The sequence below is a fragment of the Hyperoodon ampullatus genome (genome assembly GCF_949752795.1).
Source record: "Hyperoodon ampullatus genome assembly, chromosome: 14".
Lineage (NCBI taxonomy): Eukaryota > Metazoa > Chordata > Mammalia > Artiodactyla > Ziphiidae > Hyperoodon > Hyperoodon ampullatus.
The window spans coordinates 16,420,751-16,438,246 of NC_136927.1; the positions used below are offsets into that span (position 1 = coordinate 16,420,751).

At 36.5% G+C, this 17,496-nt stretch overlaps 1 protein-coding gene across 1 annotated transcript in view; it reads left to right on the forward strand.

Annotated features, from left to right (window-relative positions):
• Nucleotides 1-1,540: 1,540 nt before the first annotated feature.
• GPCPD1 (glycerophosphocholine phosphodiesterase 1) overlaps nt 1,541-17,496 on the forward strand; it is a gene marked incomplete at both ends in the record, with an annotated part of 54,195 nt that continues 38,239 nt past the window's right edge. Inside the window, 5 exons of the mRNA XM_079720222.1 lie at nt 1,541-1,589; nt 4,814-4,910; nt 9,386-9,470; nt 15,451-15,526; nt 17,399-17,440. Coding sequence (XP_079576348.1) covers nt 1,541-1,589; nt 4,814-4,910; nt 9,386-9,470; nt 15,451-15,526; nt 17,399-17,440 — 349 coding nt within the window. The remainder of the gene's footprint in view (nt 1,590-4,813; nt 4,911-9,385; nt 9,471-15,450; nt 15,527-17,398; nt 17,441-17,496) is intronic.

The following is a 17,496-nucleotide window of genomic DNA, read 5'->3' on the forward strand; positions in this document are numbered from 1 at the left end:
GAACTAAGTTCCCGCCTGCTGTGGCAATCAATCAATCAATCAATCAATAAATTAAAAACAATTTTAAATTTCCTATCTTAAGTACTTAAATTAAGGGATAGTAAGGTGAATAGGTTGGTTAGGCTGGGAAAAACAGTGAAGAAATGAAAAGTAAGCTGGAGAGAAAATGTGGATAAGGAATAAAGGATATCAAAGACTTCAGGATTTAGATTTCTATAAGTAATGGAAGTGATTCCAAGCCAGGGATGTGAGGGATATTCTAATTGACATAAAATGTGTTGTTGGGAAGCGATCGAGAAGCCAAAATATAAGTAGGAGACTTAGGGTTTTTAATGAAGTTTAAACTTAGAAAGAAAGGCATGTATGTAAGATCAATTAAAATCTACAGGTTTTGGTAATGTTGGCTTGGCCAAAAGTTCGTTCGGTTAATGAATATGTTGTTCAATAAAGTTCTTGGTGAAAATGAAAAACGGCAGACTTCCTGCTGGCGCAGTGGTTAAGAATCCTGCCAATGCAGGAGACATGGGTTCGAGCCCTGGTCCGGGAAGATCCCACATGCCGCAGAGCAGCTAAGCCTGTGTGCTACAACTACTGAGCCTGCGCTCTAGAGCCCGTGAGCCACAACTACTGAAGCCCGCACACCTAGAGCCCGTGCTCCTCAACAAGAGAAGCCACCTCAGTGAGAAGCCTGCACACCGCAGCGAAGAGTAGCCCCCGCTCCCAGCAACTAGAGAAAGCTCGCCCACAGCAATGAAGACCCAATGCAGCCAAAAATAAATATATTAAAAAAAAAAGAAAAATGGCTACTTAAAACCGAACGAACTTTTTGGCCAACCCAATAGATTACAGAGTTGAGACTCTAAATTCAAGTCTGCAGAACTACAGTAATGATGGGCCTGTGGTTAATAAAGAGAAACTTGAAAAGAGTGATTTGTGAGGGGGAAGGGGTTTTTGTTATTGTTTTTTTTAAGCCATTGGTTAGGTCACTTAGAAGCAGGTTCTCAAACTTGTTTCAGAACTTAACTAGTTTGTTTCAGTGGGTGGTACTTAAGTTCTTTGGTTGTTTTCTTGTTATTAAAATTGGAACCTTCTTAATTGAAGTAGAAATGCTCTCTTGAGCCAAGTTTTTTTCTGTCTCTAGTTGTTGGTGTGTGTGTTTCCCTCCACTATAAACATGAGCCTGGTCAGGAAAGATAGGTTGAGTTCAGAACAGCTGCTTATTAGAGGAGAAGGTATATGACAAGATAATCTTGAATTCTTAAAAAAAGTTTGGACACGCTTGTTTTGCAGATTTTTCTGGTCCATACATTCTTACAGAATAGGTTTGTAACACTAGGTCCTAAAACTTGCTAGGTACTTCCTAAATAATTCAGTCTCTATATATAAGATCTCTGAAATCTTTTGCTCACAGTTGAGATTCATTTTTATTTTTGTGTTTTTTAACTTGTGTTTTGGTGGTAGCTATCTAGAGCTAATATTCATGTACTATAAATGACATCTTTTTCTTTCTAGCACGACATCCTAAAATAAATCCATCAGAATGACACCTTCTCAGGTTACCTTTGAAATAAGAGGAGCTCTTTTACCAGGTATTGTAAAACTTTACTTTTAAACATTAAAAAAAAAAATAATAAATGAGCGTTTTTCTTACCTGGATTATCTTAAATATAGAGTTGTTACTAGAGTGAGCCTAATTATTAGATGAAAGTATCTTTAGGACATGCCTGATAACAGATATGTGCTCGGAGCATAACAAATTCAAGAAAAAAAAGCTTCCCAAATAGTAAGTGTCTTAGTCTCATGTTTTCCAGGAAAGCTGTGAATTTTGAACAGGACAGATAATTGAACTGTGATTTTTTTTTTTTTTTTTTTTGGCTGTACTGCGCAGCTTGTGGTATCTTAGTTCCCTGACTAGGGATTGAACCTGGGCCCTCGGCAGTGAGAGTGTGGAGTCCTGACCACTGGACCGCCAGGGAATTCTCTGAGCTATGATTTTTAAGTCATGAAAATGAAGGAAATTTTTCTAGTGTTGAGAAGTTGGTGAAATATTTGGCGAAGGTAAATTTGTTCCTTACTTGTACATCTATTTTTTTAAGCTTTATTATATTTTTTGCTGTCTACTGAAGCAGTGTGAAATAATTTTAGTGTAAGGTAGCATGTCAAAACAGTATCACACCTTGCTACTTACCTGGTGGTCCAGTGGTTAAGACTCCTCCCTTCTGCTGCAGGGGACACGGGTTCGATCCCTGGTTGGGGAACGAAGATTCCACATGCCGCACAGTGCGGCCCCAAAAACAAACAGTATCACACCTGGGTTAAAAATTCCTTGTTTAATACACTCTGGCTATGCTGACCAGTTCCTCAAATCTTTTGCATTCCTTTCCTCCTTTGGGGCTTTCTCAAATTGTTTCCTTTGTTTAGATCTGTGCCTCCCCCCACCCCACCCCAACTCTCCTTATCCCAACTTCCCGTATTCGACTAGGTTAAGGTCCCTGTGAAATTCAAGGCTCTTTTTTGTAGTACCTCTTAATGAGTTTTATGGAGTTATTTGAGTAATTTTTCTTGTGGACAGATTGTAAGCTCTATGAAAAAAAATGTGACTTTATCTTATTCATGCTGAATTCCTGTACCTAGCACAGTGCCTGGCTCAGAACAGGGGTAAGTATGTGTTCGAAAAATGAATGAATGATTCATTCTGTATGTCAGGCATCTTTGATACAGCATCCATCACAGCACCTGACGGTGTGTGTTTGTGCAAGTTCAGATTCTTAGGCAAGATGATTTTGTACAGCTCCACCTCTGGGCAACATTCTGCAGATTGAAGATTGCTAGTCAGTTGATGGGGTTGCTCCCTTGGGTCTAGTACTCACCTCTTGTCCTGTGTGTAACCTCTTCTGTGGAGAGGAGACTGCAGACCTATATCATACTTTTGTGCATAGGCAGTTTAAGCTAGAAGGAGCTGGCCACATCAGGCAAATGTGGTGACCACAGAATTAGCCACAGAAGGGTCAGCTTGACAAGGTGGAACTCCTTCTCAAGGACTAGTGGCAGATGTGAATGTAGGTGTATCTGTAGGTGGGAAGGAAAGGAGGTAGAGGGACAGGGAGGGGATGTTGGGGTGGATTCTCACCTCCCCCCCCAGATCTCATGTCACCTTGATTTCCTCCCCAAAGCAAGGAGGAAGTGTTCTCTGCTGAAAGTGGAGAGGCTGCAGAGAGAAGTGAAGTAAGAGGGAACAAGTAAAAAGAATGTGTGGGGGTGCTGTTTGCAGATTCCTTTAGTTAGCATTCAGGTCTTTATAATCTTCTATACATGAAATCCAATTAAAGAAATAGGTCTGTTCTGGTAAAAAGTTTCCCTTTTTTCCTCATAGAAGCCATATGCAAAGGCAATCAGCAGAAAGACAGAGTAACATTGCAGGAGGGAATTAGTAAAATGCAGGAGCACTTATATAGAAGGAAAGTAACCACAGATTGTCCAAGTTTCACTTTTTCCATGTGGGATACATGTTCTTCCCAGAGCAGAGAGTAGCTGTTATCTTGTATGGGGATAAGAAATAACTGACTCCATGAGAAAGGTTAATGAGACTCTCCTTTACAAAGGAAGTGTAACCGGCCTGAAGCAGTGATTTGATGGTAATCTGTACTTTGAGCTAGGAGCCACTGCATATGCTGTACATATGCAGAGCAACATATATGATCTTGAGAATAAATATTTGTGCCTTGTATTTAGCAATAGTGTTTATCTTTTTTTTTTTTTTAATACGAAGAGCTAGTGATAACCTAAGTTAATTGCAAAAAAAAAAAATCTGGTTACTTTAAAGGATTGGTGAATATTTTAACATGAAATCTTTATACATAACCACCGTATGCTTTTACAGACATGTATTTAGAACCCTGAAAACTCCTGAATGACTACCACATTTGGGATTTTAGTTAAGTTTTAGACAGTCCAAGCATATAAAATGCCATGCAGGTGGCTAAAACCAATTAGAACTGTAGTCTTACTATAGTAGTGTCCAGAGCTTGGAAACCAAGCTACTCTCAGAGTGTGGAGGAGTTTGTCCTGAAGTTTGTTCATTTGGGCTCAGTTCCTTGTTTTTTTCTTTAAGGATTTTAATTATAGTAATTCAGAATGTGTTGATATATAAGTTAAAGATATCTGCATACTTATATTCAAGAAGTTGTAGACTTTTGCTAAATATATGGAATTCAGCAAATATAGGTGATGGCTATATGTTGGTTTGTGTGTTGATGACAAGTGTTCAGATGAAGTGTGACAGTCTTTATTTTAGTAAGGAATACGAGATTTTTGGCTAGTTTTTCACTAGTCTTTGATCTGGGGACTTTTTTTTCTTTGTTTGTTGTTGTTACATTGCTCGTGTCCCATTGATAATTTTCTTGATCTTTAGCTTCTTGGTAGCTACTGTTGGAGTTCCTGGAAAATATCAGGTACTGGTTCTGTAGGATACTTATATGCTCCTTTAAATTGGAAGCTGCCTTGAAGGCAAGGACTGCTGTTTGATCCCCTTGTCTTCTTGGTGCTCACTATTGGCTCAGTAAGTAGTTGAAACAGGAAGAAAAGTCTGTCCCTATATACCCTTCCTTTTCTCTGCCTTTGGTTCTGTAGAGGTGGGTCAGGTTAATAACGTAGGTGCTAGTGTGAGTGGCACCTGGGTCCAAACCCATTTCTCCACTGAAGCTCTTCCATCTCCACTGAAAAGGGACTTGCATCCCGTTAAATTAGTGCAGTTTCCTAAAACTAAAATGAGATGTTCCTACTTAACCCTCTATAACTCGTTATGTTTCTTTAGGAGAGGTTTTTGCAATATGTGGAAGCTCTGATGCTTTGGGAAACTGGAATCCTCAAAATGCCGTGACTCTTCTTCCAGAGAACGAGATAGGTGAAAGGTAAGCGTGGGCATGTCATAATATTGAATAATTGTGACATTCAGATTATAAACTTGGGGGTTTCTAAGATACCTTGGTATATTTTTCTTTTAATTTTTATCAAACTTATCACATATGTATAAGGAGTGAAATCATTTTACAAAGTTTGCTGTGAAAAAACAAGTTCCTCTGTCTCTCAATTTCCACCTCGCAAAAAGTCATTTTCAACTCTTGGCTGTTGGCTGGTTCTTTTGATGCTTAATACCATATTTCTAAACAGGCTTATATTGTTATTTCTTATTTTAAACAACTTTTTAAGGCATTTTTTGGCTTCTCAGTACTATTCTTGATAAAAGATCTAATTTTTGCTTTCGCTTATGAAATAATTTTCTTGAGACATATATTCTTTTAAAAGTAGCAGAGGGTGGAACACATCCTTAGAAATTTTAGCTAATGTAATGAAATGAGTTTACTACTGACATTAAATACAGCACTAAACTTAGCATGGGCGTGTTGGTGCATTGGAGTGGGGAAAAGAGGATCTGGGTGCCAGTTTCAGTTCCGCAGTTAGCTGTGATCTTGGGCAGATCTCATATCTCTAAGCCTACCTGCATGGTAAAGGGGTTAGGATAGAATCAGTGTTGTCAACAAAGGTGGTCCTTCTCTGTGTGGATATTTCGAAGTGTTATGGATTGTCAAGATGTATGCATGGGGGTAAAGGAAAGATGAGATTCTAAATAGTATGCAAATACATGCAGTGCCCCCAGGGAGAAACATCAGAGTAGATGATTGTTAAGCACTGCTACTAAAAATGTGGCCTGTGGACTCAGTGCTAGACAAAAAACATTTTTTTATCAGTGCACAATGTGAGAAATACAAAAATTGAGAGCAAGCATTTAGAAATGTTTATGGCAGTTTGACATTGCTGGGATACCCATGCATGTCATGGACTTATCTCATTGAACTGGGTACATCATAGACCAGAAGTATTGGTCATGGGACAAGTAGGTAACACAAGTAAACAGAAACTGGTCCTTCACAGCAGACAGTTTGAGGAGCACTGATGGCAAAGCAGAGGGAAATAACAAGGAAAGTAAAACAATACCATAATGTACACTCAGGAAAAGAAAACAAAAAGCATACATAGAACACCTGTTCCTCTATTTATCATTAGTGTGACACATTTTCTCAGCCAATTCTCATCTGTTTTTATAAGTTAAGTTCTGTTGACAAATGATATTGGGATCACAGAAAAACGAGATGTTTATTCTCTTCTAGTGGCTATTTTTTCCTTGATCTGTGGATTAGTCACTCCCGTCTGAAGTGAAACCTCATGTCTTTCTAAACTTGTTTACCTCTGCTCTGAACTCTTGAGCTGCCCTGTTACCTGTCTTAAGTCCATTCTAGCCAACCTGGTCAAAGTGATGTGAACAGAATGAGAACAATTAACGTCTTAATTTTAAGGAAGCAACCATTTTGACATTGCTGTACAATGAAGTATAATTGATTCATATATGGCAGATAAACAGTGCTTCACAAAGAGAAAGGAAGTACATGACACAGTTGATATAAGTAGTTGAAACAAGATGATACAAAAGGTAAACAAATCTGTTTGCCTGTAAACAACAGTCTCGTGGGGGTTTTTGGTTGGTTGGTTTGTTTTTGACAGCGTGCTGGATCTTAGTTCCCGGACCAGGGATTGAACCCTTCCCCCTACAGTGGAAGCGCAGAGTCCTAACCACTGGACCACCAGGAAGTTCCTCAGTCTTGTGTTTTAGAACTGTGTTTCTTTGGGATTTCAGTGTACTCTGCATTGAAGTCTGCTGTTCCTCCTTTTCAGAGTCTCTTAAGTCTCTCTGTACCTACAGGTTTGTGGTGACAAGAGCTCTGTTGGAATTTTTTTCTTACAAACAATTTGAAGGTTGTGGTGTTATTTCCTAATAATGCAGAAAATGTGGGTCACTTATGATTTTATTTGCCATCCTTGGAGATCTTATGGTATTTTTGTGGGGAGGATATGAGGGCAATTCAAAACCAGACAGGTGCACTAAACCTTCTCACTGCCCCTCTTTCCTGGTTTTTCTTGAGTTTCATCAGGTTACGTTCATTCTTGACGTCACTGAACAGTTCTGGTACATTTTTCTTTTAAGTAATTTTATTTATTTATTTATTCATTCATTCATTCACGACTGCGTTGGGTCTTTGTTGCTGCACTCGGGCTTTCTCTCTAGTTGCGCTGAGCCGGAGCTACTCTTTGTTGCGGTGCGGTGGCTTCTCTTGTGGAGCGCAGGCTCTAGGCCCGTGGGCTCTAGAGCGCAGGCTCAGTAATTGTGGCTCACAGGCTTAGTTGCTCCGCGGCACGTGGGATCTTCCCAGACCAGGGATTGAACCCGTGTCCCCTGCCTTGGCAGGCAGATTCTTAACCACTGTTCCACCAGGGAAGTCCCTCTGGTTCATTTATCACTTTGCTATATTTGCTTAGGGAAGTAAAGTAAAAAGACTCATTTTATTGCTCTCACCATCTGATCTTTTCATTTGGTGATTCTTAACCAGGGGAGCACATTGGAATCACTTTAAAAAATGATTTAAAAAGCACTTTAACTGGTTTAAAGCACTTTAAAAGGGGGCTTTTAAACAAATGCCTAGACCCTGCTCCTGTAAGACTGATAAATAGTGCACGAGAGAGGGGCCCCAGCACATTTTTGAAGCTTCCCACTAATTCTGCTGTGCACATCTGGGGCTAGTTTCACATACTCTGGCTGGTTTTATGGGTGAAATAATACTGGAAATTTGCCTCTTTTTTTTTGGGTAGCAGAGATGGGAAATAAATTTCATCTCAGAGTTGGTAGAATCTGCCTGGAGCCCTGTGTTGAAAAGGATTCTGAGGCTTATCAGGGAAAAGTAGTCAGGGCACATGTTCCGAGCATTTAGGCTGTCCTTGTTGTGCAGCAGTGTTTCTCAAGCAATCACATATGTCCAGTTTATCAAACTCCACCCCAGACCTATGAAACCAGAGTTTCCTAGGGTGGAGCCAGGGCATATGTATTTTATTATTACCAGGTTAATCTGATTGTTGAAGCTAGGACCAGGGGTGACAGCTGGTTGTGGATATTTTGTTAGAAACCAGAATTGAGTCAGAGTGAGGATAATGCCCTAAGTCCGTCTTGGCAGAGCCAGGTGGGGAGCAGTGCTAGCCATCTGGTATCATGGAAGAATATTTGGAGCTGCCGTTTAGTCACTGAACTATTCATGCTGAATTAACGTTTGGGTAATGGTCTATGACATGGGCTCTCAAACTTGTGTTCATCATCAGAGTCACCTGGACGCTTGTTAAATTACAGAGTGCTTGGGCCCTCCCCCAGAGTTTCTAATTCAATAGGTCTAGATGTGGCCTGAGATTTTTTTTTAAATTTATTTTTGGCTGTATTAGGTTTTCATTGCCGCATGCAGGCTTTCTTTAGTTGCGTTGAGTGGGAGCTACTCTTTGTTGCGGTTCTTATTGCGGTGGCTTCTCTTGCTGTGGAGCACGGGCTCTAGGCGTGTGAGCTTCAGTAGTTGTGGCATGTGGGCTCTAGAGCACAGGCTCAGTAGTTGTGGCACATGGACTTAGTTATTTCGCTGCATGTGGGATCTTCCCAGACCAGGGCTCGAACCCGTGTCCCCTGCATTGGTAGGTGGATTCTTAACCCCTGTGCAACCAGGGAAGCCCTGGACTGAGATTTTGCATTTCTAACAAGCTCCCAGTTGATACTGATGGTCCTGGGACCACACTTTGAATACCATTGGCCTATGATTTGAAGCTAAAAATCAGTTATAATCATGAATTGTAGTGAATTCTTTCACTGTTGAGTCTAAGCTTTAGAATTAGCATTAGAATATGTAGAATGACATAGTTCAGAAGATGTTGAGTAAGATACAAGTACAAGTAAGATACAGACACTGATTGCTTGGCTAGGGAAATAGCCAGAGGCTGGGCAGGACAGAATAAGGGACAGTTGGGAACAGGCATTTAAGTTTGTGGCCTTGGCCTCAAAGCCTCTTAGCAGCCATGTAACATCCCTAGCTAAGTGGAAAGCGAGAGGAGATTCAGAGGTCTGCACTGCTTGCCTTTTCTGTTTGGAATACTACTTCTCCTGCTTCTTTGTATGGCTCATCATTTAGGTCTCAGCTCAGACAGTTCTTTCTTGTTGAGGTCTCCCTCCAAAACTTCTTGTCACCTCAGAAAGGTCAGCTAGCCCTTCCTATGTATGCTGTTGGCTTATATATTTGTCTATCCACATAAGCAAGCAATCTCCGTGAAGATGGATTTCTTTCTGCCTTATTCATCACTGTGTTCCCAGTACCTGGTTCAGATTAGGCCTGGAGTAAAAGTTTGTGTAGGAATAAATAAATGGTATTGGTCACAGACCTTACTTGAGGGATTTTATGAATTAATGAAGACTTTATGCATTTTAGTTTGATACTGATGCTGCTGCTTTAATTCTTTTTTCTCACAGCATGTTATGGAAAGCAACCATTGTACTTAGTAGAGGAGTATCAGTTCAGTACCGCTACTTCAAAGGGTGCTTTTTAGAACCAAAGGTATGTTTTCTTTATCTAGTTTCCAGTTTCTTTACAAGACTTCTTTCAAAAGCAACTAACTTAAGTTTGGAAACATTAAAAGTAAAATGAGTTTGTTTAGATCAAATAAGGAAAAAAGAACTCTAGATTAATAATATTTTAGTACCAAAAAAAAAAGGAAGTAGCCTCTTCAGAGGCAAATAGTGTGTGCAATGGAATTTTTAAAAGACTAATAGTAAGTATGTTCTGCAATATTCTTATCATGAAATTGCTTTTAATAAGTGTTCTTGATAGGTGTGCATTTTGTATAACTTTTGTAAACTAGTTAGTGACCAGTAGTAAGGGTTTTTCTTTTTGTTTCATTTTTTTAATTCGTCTGTGGTAAAGATATATTTAGAGGTGTATATAGCCAGCTTTAAGTGAGTAACTTTGAAAAAATTATTTCAATGCAGCCATCTCTTAGTGGCTGCATTAACTCCTATCAAAACTGAAGTCATTCCTTTTAGATTTTTTTCAGTGATAGTGTTGATAGACCAGGATCTTTTCTGAAGGCCTTTGGAATATCAGATCTAAATCTGCTTGCTCACTAAGATTTATTTATTATTTTGGGAACGTTTTCATATTTAGAAAAAAAAGTTGATTCTTCATTTTAAAGATACTTATTTGCTGAAAGGATTCTTTTCCTTCAGATTTTTACCTTTGAGCACACTTTGGGCTGCATGTGAACAAGGGCTTAGGCAGGAGTCTAGGAAGCAAACATGGATTAGATCTTTTTAAAAATTTATTTCCCTTTGGGGTCCTTGAATACTTGTTACGTGTAAAAAAAAAAAAATGCAAGCAGCCACTGTTACCTCAGTCTCTTAGCCACCATTATAAAAAAGAGAAAAACTGACAAACCCACTTCAGCTGTCTTTTGCACCTATTACGTTTTTTATTCCAAGAATATATTGTGAATATACTCAGTAATTAAAATTAAATTACATTATAGTTGATCATTATGTTGGCTTATCTTGACAATAGTCTCACTTTAATGACTAAGGAAAAGATCATTTATTTGGCATAGGGGTTGTGCATTGTGGCAGAGTTCTTTAGTATAAAGTGAACATTTGTGCAGAGTTATGTAGATCATAGCACTCATGACTTTGAAAGCATATTTGAGGATCCTGGTATGTGAAATTAACTAAATTTTACTTACGGGGGCATTTGGACAAAATCCTAATGAGTCCTTTGGGCGTAGTTTCCTAAAGTAAGACTATTGTCAACACAGGTCAAATTAAGCCAACCTACAGTATTTTCTCTTTTCATTGAAAATGTAACCAAAAGCAGCAAATCCGTCCAAAATGCCTTTTCCAAAAAATTGGCACGAAGTCTGCTTACAGTAAGAAACAAGTTTTCCCCCTTGTAATACTTGCAAAAGTTTACAGTATGTGTTGGTGAGTGTGTTTCTTTAAGTAGGTGCTCTGTATCGTGTACACATGTACCGTGTGATGCAGGGGCTGCCATGGTAAGTATGTTTTTCATGGAATAGAGTAAATAGCCACATAAAATCCCATGCATATGGCTAGAGGTTTTTTTTTTCCCACACGCCAGCTTAAAGTGACACTTCTTTTTAAAGTTGGTGGCGCTTTTTAAATGAATCATAATTTTTAATAGAAGTAATTAGAAACTTTGTCTCAATTGTGCATTGTCAAATGATAGAACTAATGTGCAAGGAATCTTAAATCGTGAAATGATGTAAATTATTGGAGTATATATTTTATGAATATAAAGAATGATTGGAAAGCAAAATGATTATGAAAGCATTGAAAAACTGACATGGGTAATAAGGTTACTTTTACTGGGTCAAAAATTTTAGGTTATCCAAGCAGTTGTAGAACCTAAGCTAAAAATCTTGTGATCTTGTCACTTGACCTTCAGAATTCAGCTTCCTCATCTATAAAATGAAGGGTTTGAACTATAGATTTCTTATATCCCTTCCATTGCTAAAATTTTTCTATAAATTTTACCATTCATAGTTTCTCTTCCGTAATTTGCTCTTTCTGGCATACTCCTTTTAGTTTAGAAGTTAAAGTCTTGAAGTCCTTTTTCTCTTTAATTTCTCACAGCTGTATGTTCTTATACTTTGTAGAATTAGAATAAGGTGTTAATATATTAAATTCTAAAATAATTTTTTACAGGTGACAAATATTATCTTATTTAAGCATAGCAAACAAAGGTAGTAGATATTCCTGGAATGGAAACATTGCTGTGAGTCTGCAGATAACCCATTAATTTCACATCTTCACCAAAGATAATTTTTGAATTAATGTGTAATTTAAACATTTTTTAATCCATGTTCACCCCTTTTTATTTGCGGCTGGAATTAGGGGTTGTTGTCTCATACTGAGATGTTAGCTACTTTTTAATTATACTGTCTTTGAAATTTTTCATTCATTTCAGTGAAATAGCTTATTTTTCAGTAACATCTGCTTTTAATTTTTACAGGTGTTAACATTCACTCATAATTAGTTTCATTACAAATTCTTTTACCTTGTTCTTAATGTCCCTTGATTTTTATTAAATCCTTTAACAAAAGAATCAATCATCTGGTAGGCAGACAACTGTTTATTTTCATAATAGCCCAGGTTGTCATTTTGTACAATGGTTTCTTAATAAAATTCTTCTGGATGCTAAATACCCTCAGCTGTTAACTGTGAATTTGAACCATCTCAGAGATGTATGTCGGCCTAGCCTTCTTTGCTTTACTCACTCCTAAGTGACCGTTTTTCTTCCTGGTCTTGTTAAAAATAGTGATTTTTAACTAACTGGTTCTGGCCTCTGACATAGATTAAAAATTCAGAGCATTTCACATGGGCTTTTTTTTTTTTCCATTTTTTTCAAAATCATAGAAAGGAAACTGAAATTTTTACAGTTTACGCTTAACAGTTTTTATGATATTTGAAAGCAGTGATATTCCATGATAGTGATAGTTTTGCTTGGTGGTCTGTTAAAAACCCCAGGCTACCTCTTATATAATCTTGTTTCTTTTTCTCAGTGCTTGATATAGCTGAGTGATGTCAATCAATAACTGTTTAAGAAAGCAGTCATTATGACTTTTTTGTAGAAACAGGTTTTTTGTATTTTTGTTAACATGCATGTTTGAGAAACATTACAGCAATCATCTGATTTAATACATGCTAAAATGTGAAATAACTCTACCAGTCCTGTTAGTGGAGTACTGTCTTGGACTGATATTGTTACTTTTGTCTCCAAAGAGCCATTTTCCGCTTGACTCCAAAGTGCTTAAAATTGTGGCAGTCTTTTACAGAATGGAACTCTTGTTTTTTTCCTAAGATCTTGAAGAATGACTTACTGCATTTAACATATTAAAAAGGATTGCATGTTTTGGAATCGTTACTAAGATCTTTAATTTCCCAGTGCTCAGGTGTTAAGGTTTTTTTTTGTTTTAAAGAACATTGGTAAGCTAAAATTTAAGATTACCTACCAAAGTTTAATAAACTAGTCATAACAATTTTGGAAATTCAGTGTGTTTTAAAACTTGCTTCATTTGTCAATATTATAGCATTTTATGTACCAACCATGAATTTGTAGTGTGAACGCCAGTAGACACAATTATAAGCCATCTGTTGAATTGGTCCTTTGGACTGCTCCTCAAGTCTCCATTCTGCTCAAGCCTAGTTTGCTTTATGCTATGATTAGTGGGTTTGTAAACAGTTAGGGGTGGTGTTTTAAAAATTACTACTAAAATATGTTCCCTCTCAAGTGTTTAATCCACAGGGCTATTCTTACATGATTAAGTATAGATACTGTAATCAACACTTTTTGTGAAATTCCCCTGATACCTGAATTAAAACAAAAAGTTAGGGCTTCCCTGGTGGCGCAATGGTTGAGAGTCCGCCTGCCGATGCAGGGGACACGGGTTCGTGCCCCAGTCCGGGAAGATCCCACATGCCGCGGAGCGGCTGGGCCCGTGAGCCATGGCCGCTGAGCCTGCGCGTCCGGAGCCTGTGCTCTGCAATGGGAGAGGCCACAACAGTGAGAGGCCCGCATACAGCAAAAAAAAAAAAAAAAAAAAAAAAAAAGTTAAAACAAAAACAAAGCCTCTCCTTTCTTCTACCCACTTTTAATCCCTGCTGATATTTACTATTATGTTCATGGCACCCTTTCAAGTCACATTTGATTAGTAACTTTTATAAGAATATGGATCTACACCACTTTTGTAGCAAAGAGGATTTTTTTTTTTTTTTGAGGGGAGTGCAGGGGACATGGGAGGGGTGGAAGAAGGGAATAGATTAGTTATTTCTGGTTGCCCATTACTGCTAAGAAACATTCCTATTTTTATTGTATACATTTGCATCTTTTGAGGGTTAGAAAGTTTGATGTGTGAAAACAAATTCAAAAAAGTGACAGCAAAAAGTTGTAGTAAAAAACATCTAGCAGATGCAGGATCAGATGTTTCTTGTTTTTTTAGCATAATTCACCATATTTTAAGATTAGCACTTTCACATTTACATTTTTTAAAACGTCTACACAGTTTATTATCAATTCACAAGTGAACCCTTATAACAAAGATGTATTCAGCTAGAGAAAATGAGTTCCTGTATTATCCCAGGATTAAGGAATTTAATGTATACCTAATGCAATTTTAGTTTTCAAACTTCAAAAGTTTACAAGTTTTAAAAAAAGATTTTAACCTCTGGTTATTTTAAGTGACAGAATTATCTCTTGCCTAATTTGTTACATACTTATTTGTTATCATTTGGCACATTTATTATTAAATAAAATCAATATTGAAATCCTATAAAATGTTATAGAAGAGTATTTAATGCTATCTACAGATGTAATAAAGAGAGAAGCTTATATGTTCCAGACTTAAGAGTATATATATGCCTAGACAAGGGTTGAAAGATACGTGAAAATATTGATAGTGATTATCCCTAAGTAGTGTGGTAATGGGTGATTTTTGTTTCTTTTTGCTTCTCTGTATTTTACTAAATTTCTTCTTCTTCAGAAAAAAAAATACCTTGTAAGGATATAGTTTGAAATTTTTCTTTTAAAATATGTATTTAAGGATTGTATTTTGGCACATAAGTTTAATTAGACAAGTTTAGGGTTTTTTGTTTTAAATACTTCAAGGAAAATTAGGAAACACTTCATATACTTTAGTACTTTAGGAACACACAAGGGGATCCTTGTGATAGTTCATTCTTGCTTTTAAATTGCTGTAGACATTATCAACAATACATAAAGCTTTATTTTCTTTTTTAGTAAGGGAATTTGATAACAGAAGACAGTATTAAAATTTTTCACACTGAATTTATAAACTTTAAGGCATTAAGAGTAAAAACTGGATGTTCATTCCCCTTTAATCAAACTTGTTCTTCAGATTTACCCATGCATGTATCCTTTCCTAAAGGAAAGGGCTTCCTGTGCTCCTTAGAAACACTGGTTACTAAGATACGAGAATCTGATATTCTTCCTGTTACCTACTTACTAGTTAAATATATGTAATGAAGAACTTTATTATGCCCTCTAGTTCCTTGAGTAACTTGTGATAATTGATCTTGAAGTATTCTACTCAGTTCTCAGTTTAGGCTTTTTCCGAACACTTGAGGAGTTACTTCAATCTTCCAGTAATACTTCATTGACTTCCTACATACCAAACATAAAGTATATTTGCTGTTAACTTTAACTTATGACAGAATATCAGTTAAAGATTAAAACTGAGTATTGTAGGCAGATTTAAGAATGGGTTTAAAATGGTTTTATTTGCCAGTTCATCTTATTTTTGTTTACTGCCTCACCCTCATTTTCTTCCAGGATTCATCATGTTTTTTGACCTGGTACATTCCTGATTTTTCGCATATAATATTGATATTAACAAGATGAATCTCTTGGTTTCATAATTAGTATAAGACTTAGGCCACAAACATCTAATGGCATCATGGGTAGAAAATAAGATACAAGAAATTATTGCAGACGTTTAACTTTTAAATTGCAGACTATCGGTGGTCCATGTCAAGTCATAGTTCACAAGTGGGAGACTCATCTACAACCACGATCAATAACCCCTTTAGGTATGGGCATTAACTGCATCTGTTTGAGGCATATGCATAAAGTTACTAATATGCTGCACAATGGCTTAGTGGGATTTAATAAATATTTATTTTAAAGTTTAAGGTCAATGCATTGTCAGTACTACAAGTTTCACTTAGCATATCATGGGTCTTACTTTCAAAACTAAACAGTTCTTAATTGCCTTTCTTCATAAACTTTATTAGAAATGCTTACCTGGTTATTTTTTATTTCTTGAGTTAGATGGGTTTATTGTGGAATATATATTTACATTGGAGTAGTTACAGAAGTTTATAAAATAACATTTTTTTAACTGAGCATCCATCCGTGGCTTTGATATTACTTGCTCAGAGAACTTAGAACATTTGAGGAAAGAATTAATCCAAAACAATGATTCTTACATTTTTAACTTTGAATTGTAATAGAATAAGTTATTCTATTTGTGTGTGTTTTTTAAACTAGTAAATACTTGAATAAACTTGTATGAATGAATTCAGATTTCTTGGTTGTAGCAGACATTTTCCCCCAATACCCTGCTGGCTATGTTAAAGTTGCTATTCAGATAATTTTTGTTTGTTTGTTTGTTTAAACGTTCTTTAGTTTTCTTGTGCCTAAAAATGGCATTTCTCTTCATACAAGTATTTTTGAATCTTCTTTTCCATGCTGAGATTAAAATTTGAAGTTCTTTTCACATACATTAAATTACCTACTTGGTTTCACCTATAAATTGACTTAGTGCTGAAAACTCTATTTTAGTTTCCAGAGAAAATTAGAATTTAAAGAATAAATGGCTTGTTAGTTACTAGCTTAGATTAGAAAGTAGTGAGAGATTCTGCTTTACCCTATATATAGCAAGGACACATCTCGTTTAAACAGCTATCTCATTCCGTCCTCTTTATTGGATTTTCTTTTTGTATATACATTTTTGTAATACATTTTTGATAGTATATTTAGAATTTTTATGTAGTGTACTTTAGAATTAAAAGAGTGCCATACTGAGGTTGGAAATTATTAGGAATTGAATATTTTAAAAATTGCATTTTGAAGCATCTTGCAGTTAAATATATTTTCTTATTTTGAGAAAGTAGGATGATTTTGTTTCTGGTCTTTTTAATAAATGTATTTTATACTTTTGGAAAATATAACTTCTGAACTTAAGAGCTGCGTGAAATATACCAGAGAATCTTTATTGGGAACTGTCACACTTATTTTAACAAATTCAGATTTATGTTTAAAGTAAACTGGGAAAGGAAAAGCAGGGAAGATAATTAGTATTTTACTCAGAGGGTGGGGCTTAACAGCTTTCCTCATTTAGTTGAAATTTCTGTTAGGAGGCAATGTGCAAACACTTACTTTTTGGTAATTCCTCATAGCTCTATATATACAGGTAAGTTTATGCTGTTTAAAAAGCTTTTAGCTGGCTATAGAGAATAGTTGGGGTTTGAGGAGCATTATATTTTAGGTAAGTTCAGAATACGCACTACGTAAGAATAAGCATTTTAATTGTGCCAAGATCTTTGGTTTGAAAAATCAACCAGGAGATATTGTTGTCCAGCAGCTTGTCAGTCTCATTCATTGGTTGGTATAAACATTTGTCCCAGTGCCTCTAGAGCACCTCTCTGAGGAGTTTTCTTTCTCTTCCTTACAACATTGTGAATAATCACCATGAATATAAGAACCATTACTGTTTGATAGCCTCCTTAAAAGGGATTTCTTTATTGAGGGCTACAATAAATATGCTTATTCACTTTGGGCTGCTTTTAAATTCTAAATTAATTTTTAAAAAAGTCCTTAAGGTAGGTAATTTCTCAATTGTTCATTCTGTATATACATCATGAATTTTAACTAGATTTTCTATTTTCCTTCAATTTTAGAAAGTGAAATTATTATTGACGATGGACAATTTGGAATCCACAGTAAGTGAGACTGAGTTTTGAAAATTTTTATTCACATGGTTGAGATGTTACCTTAC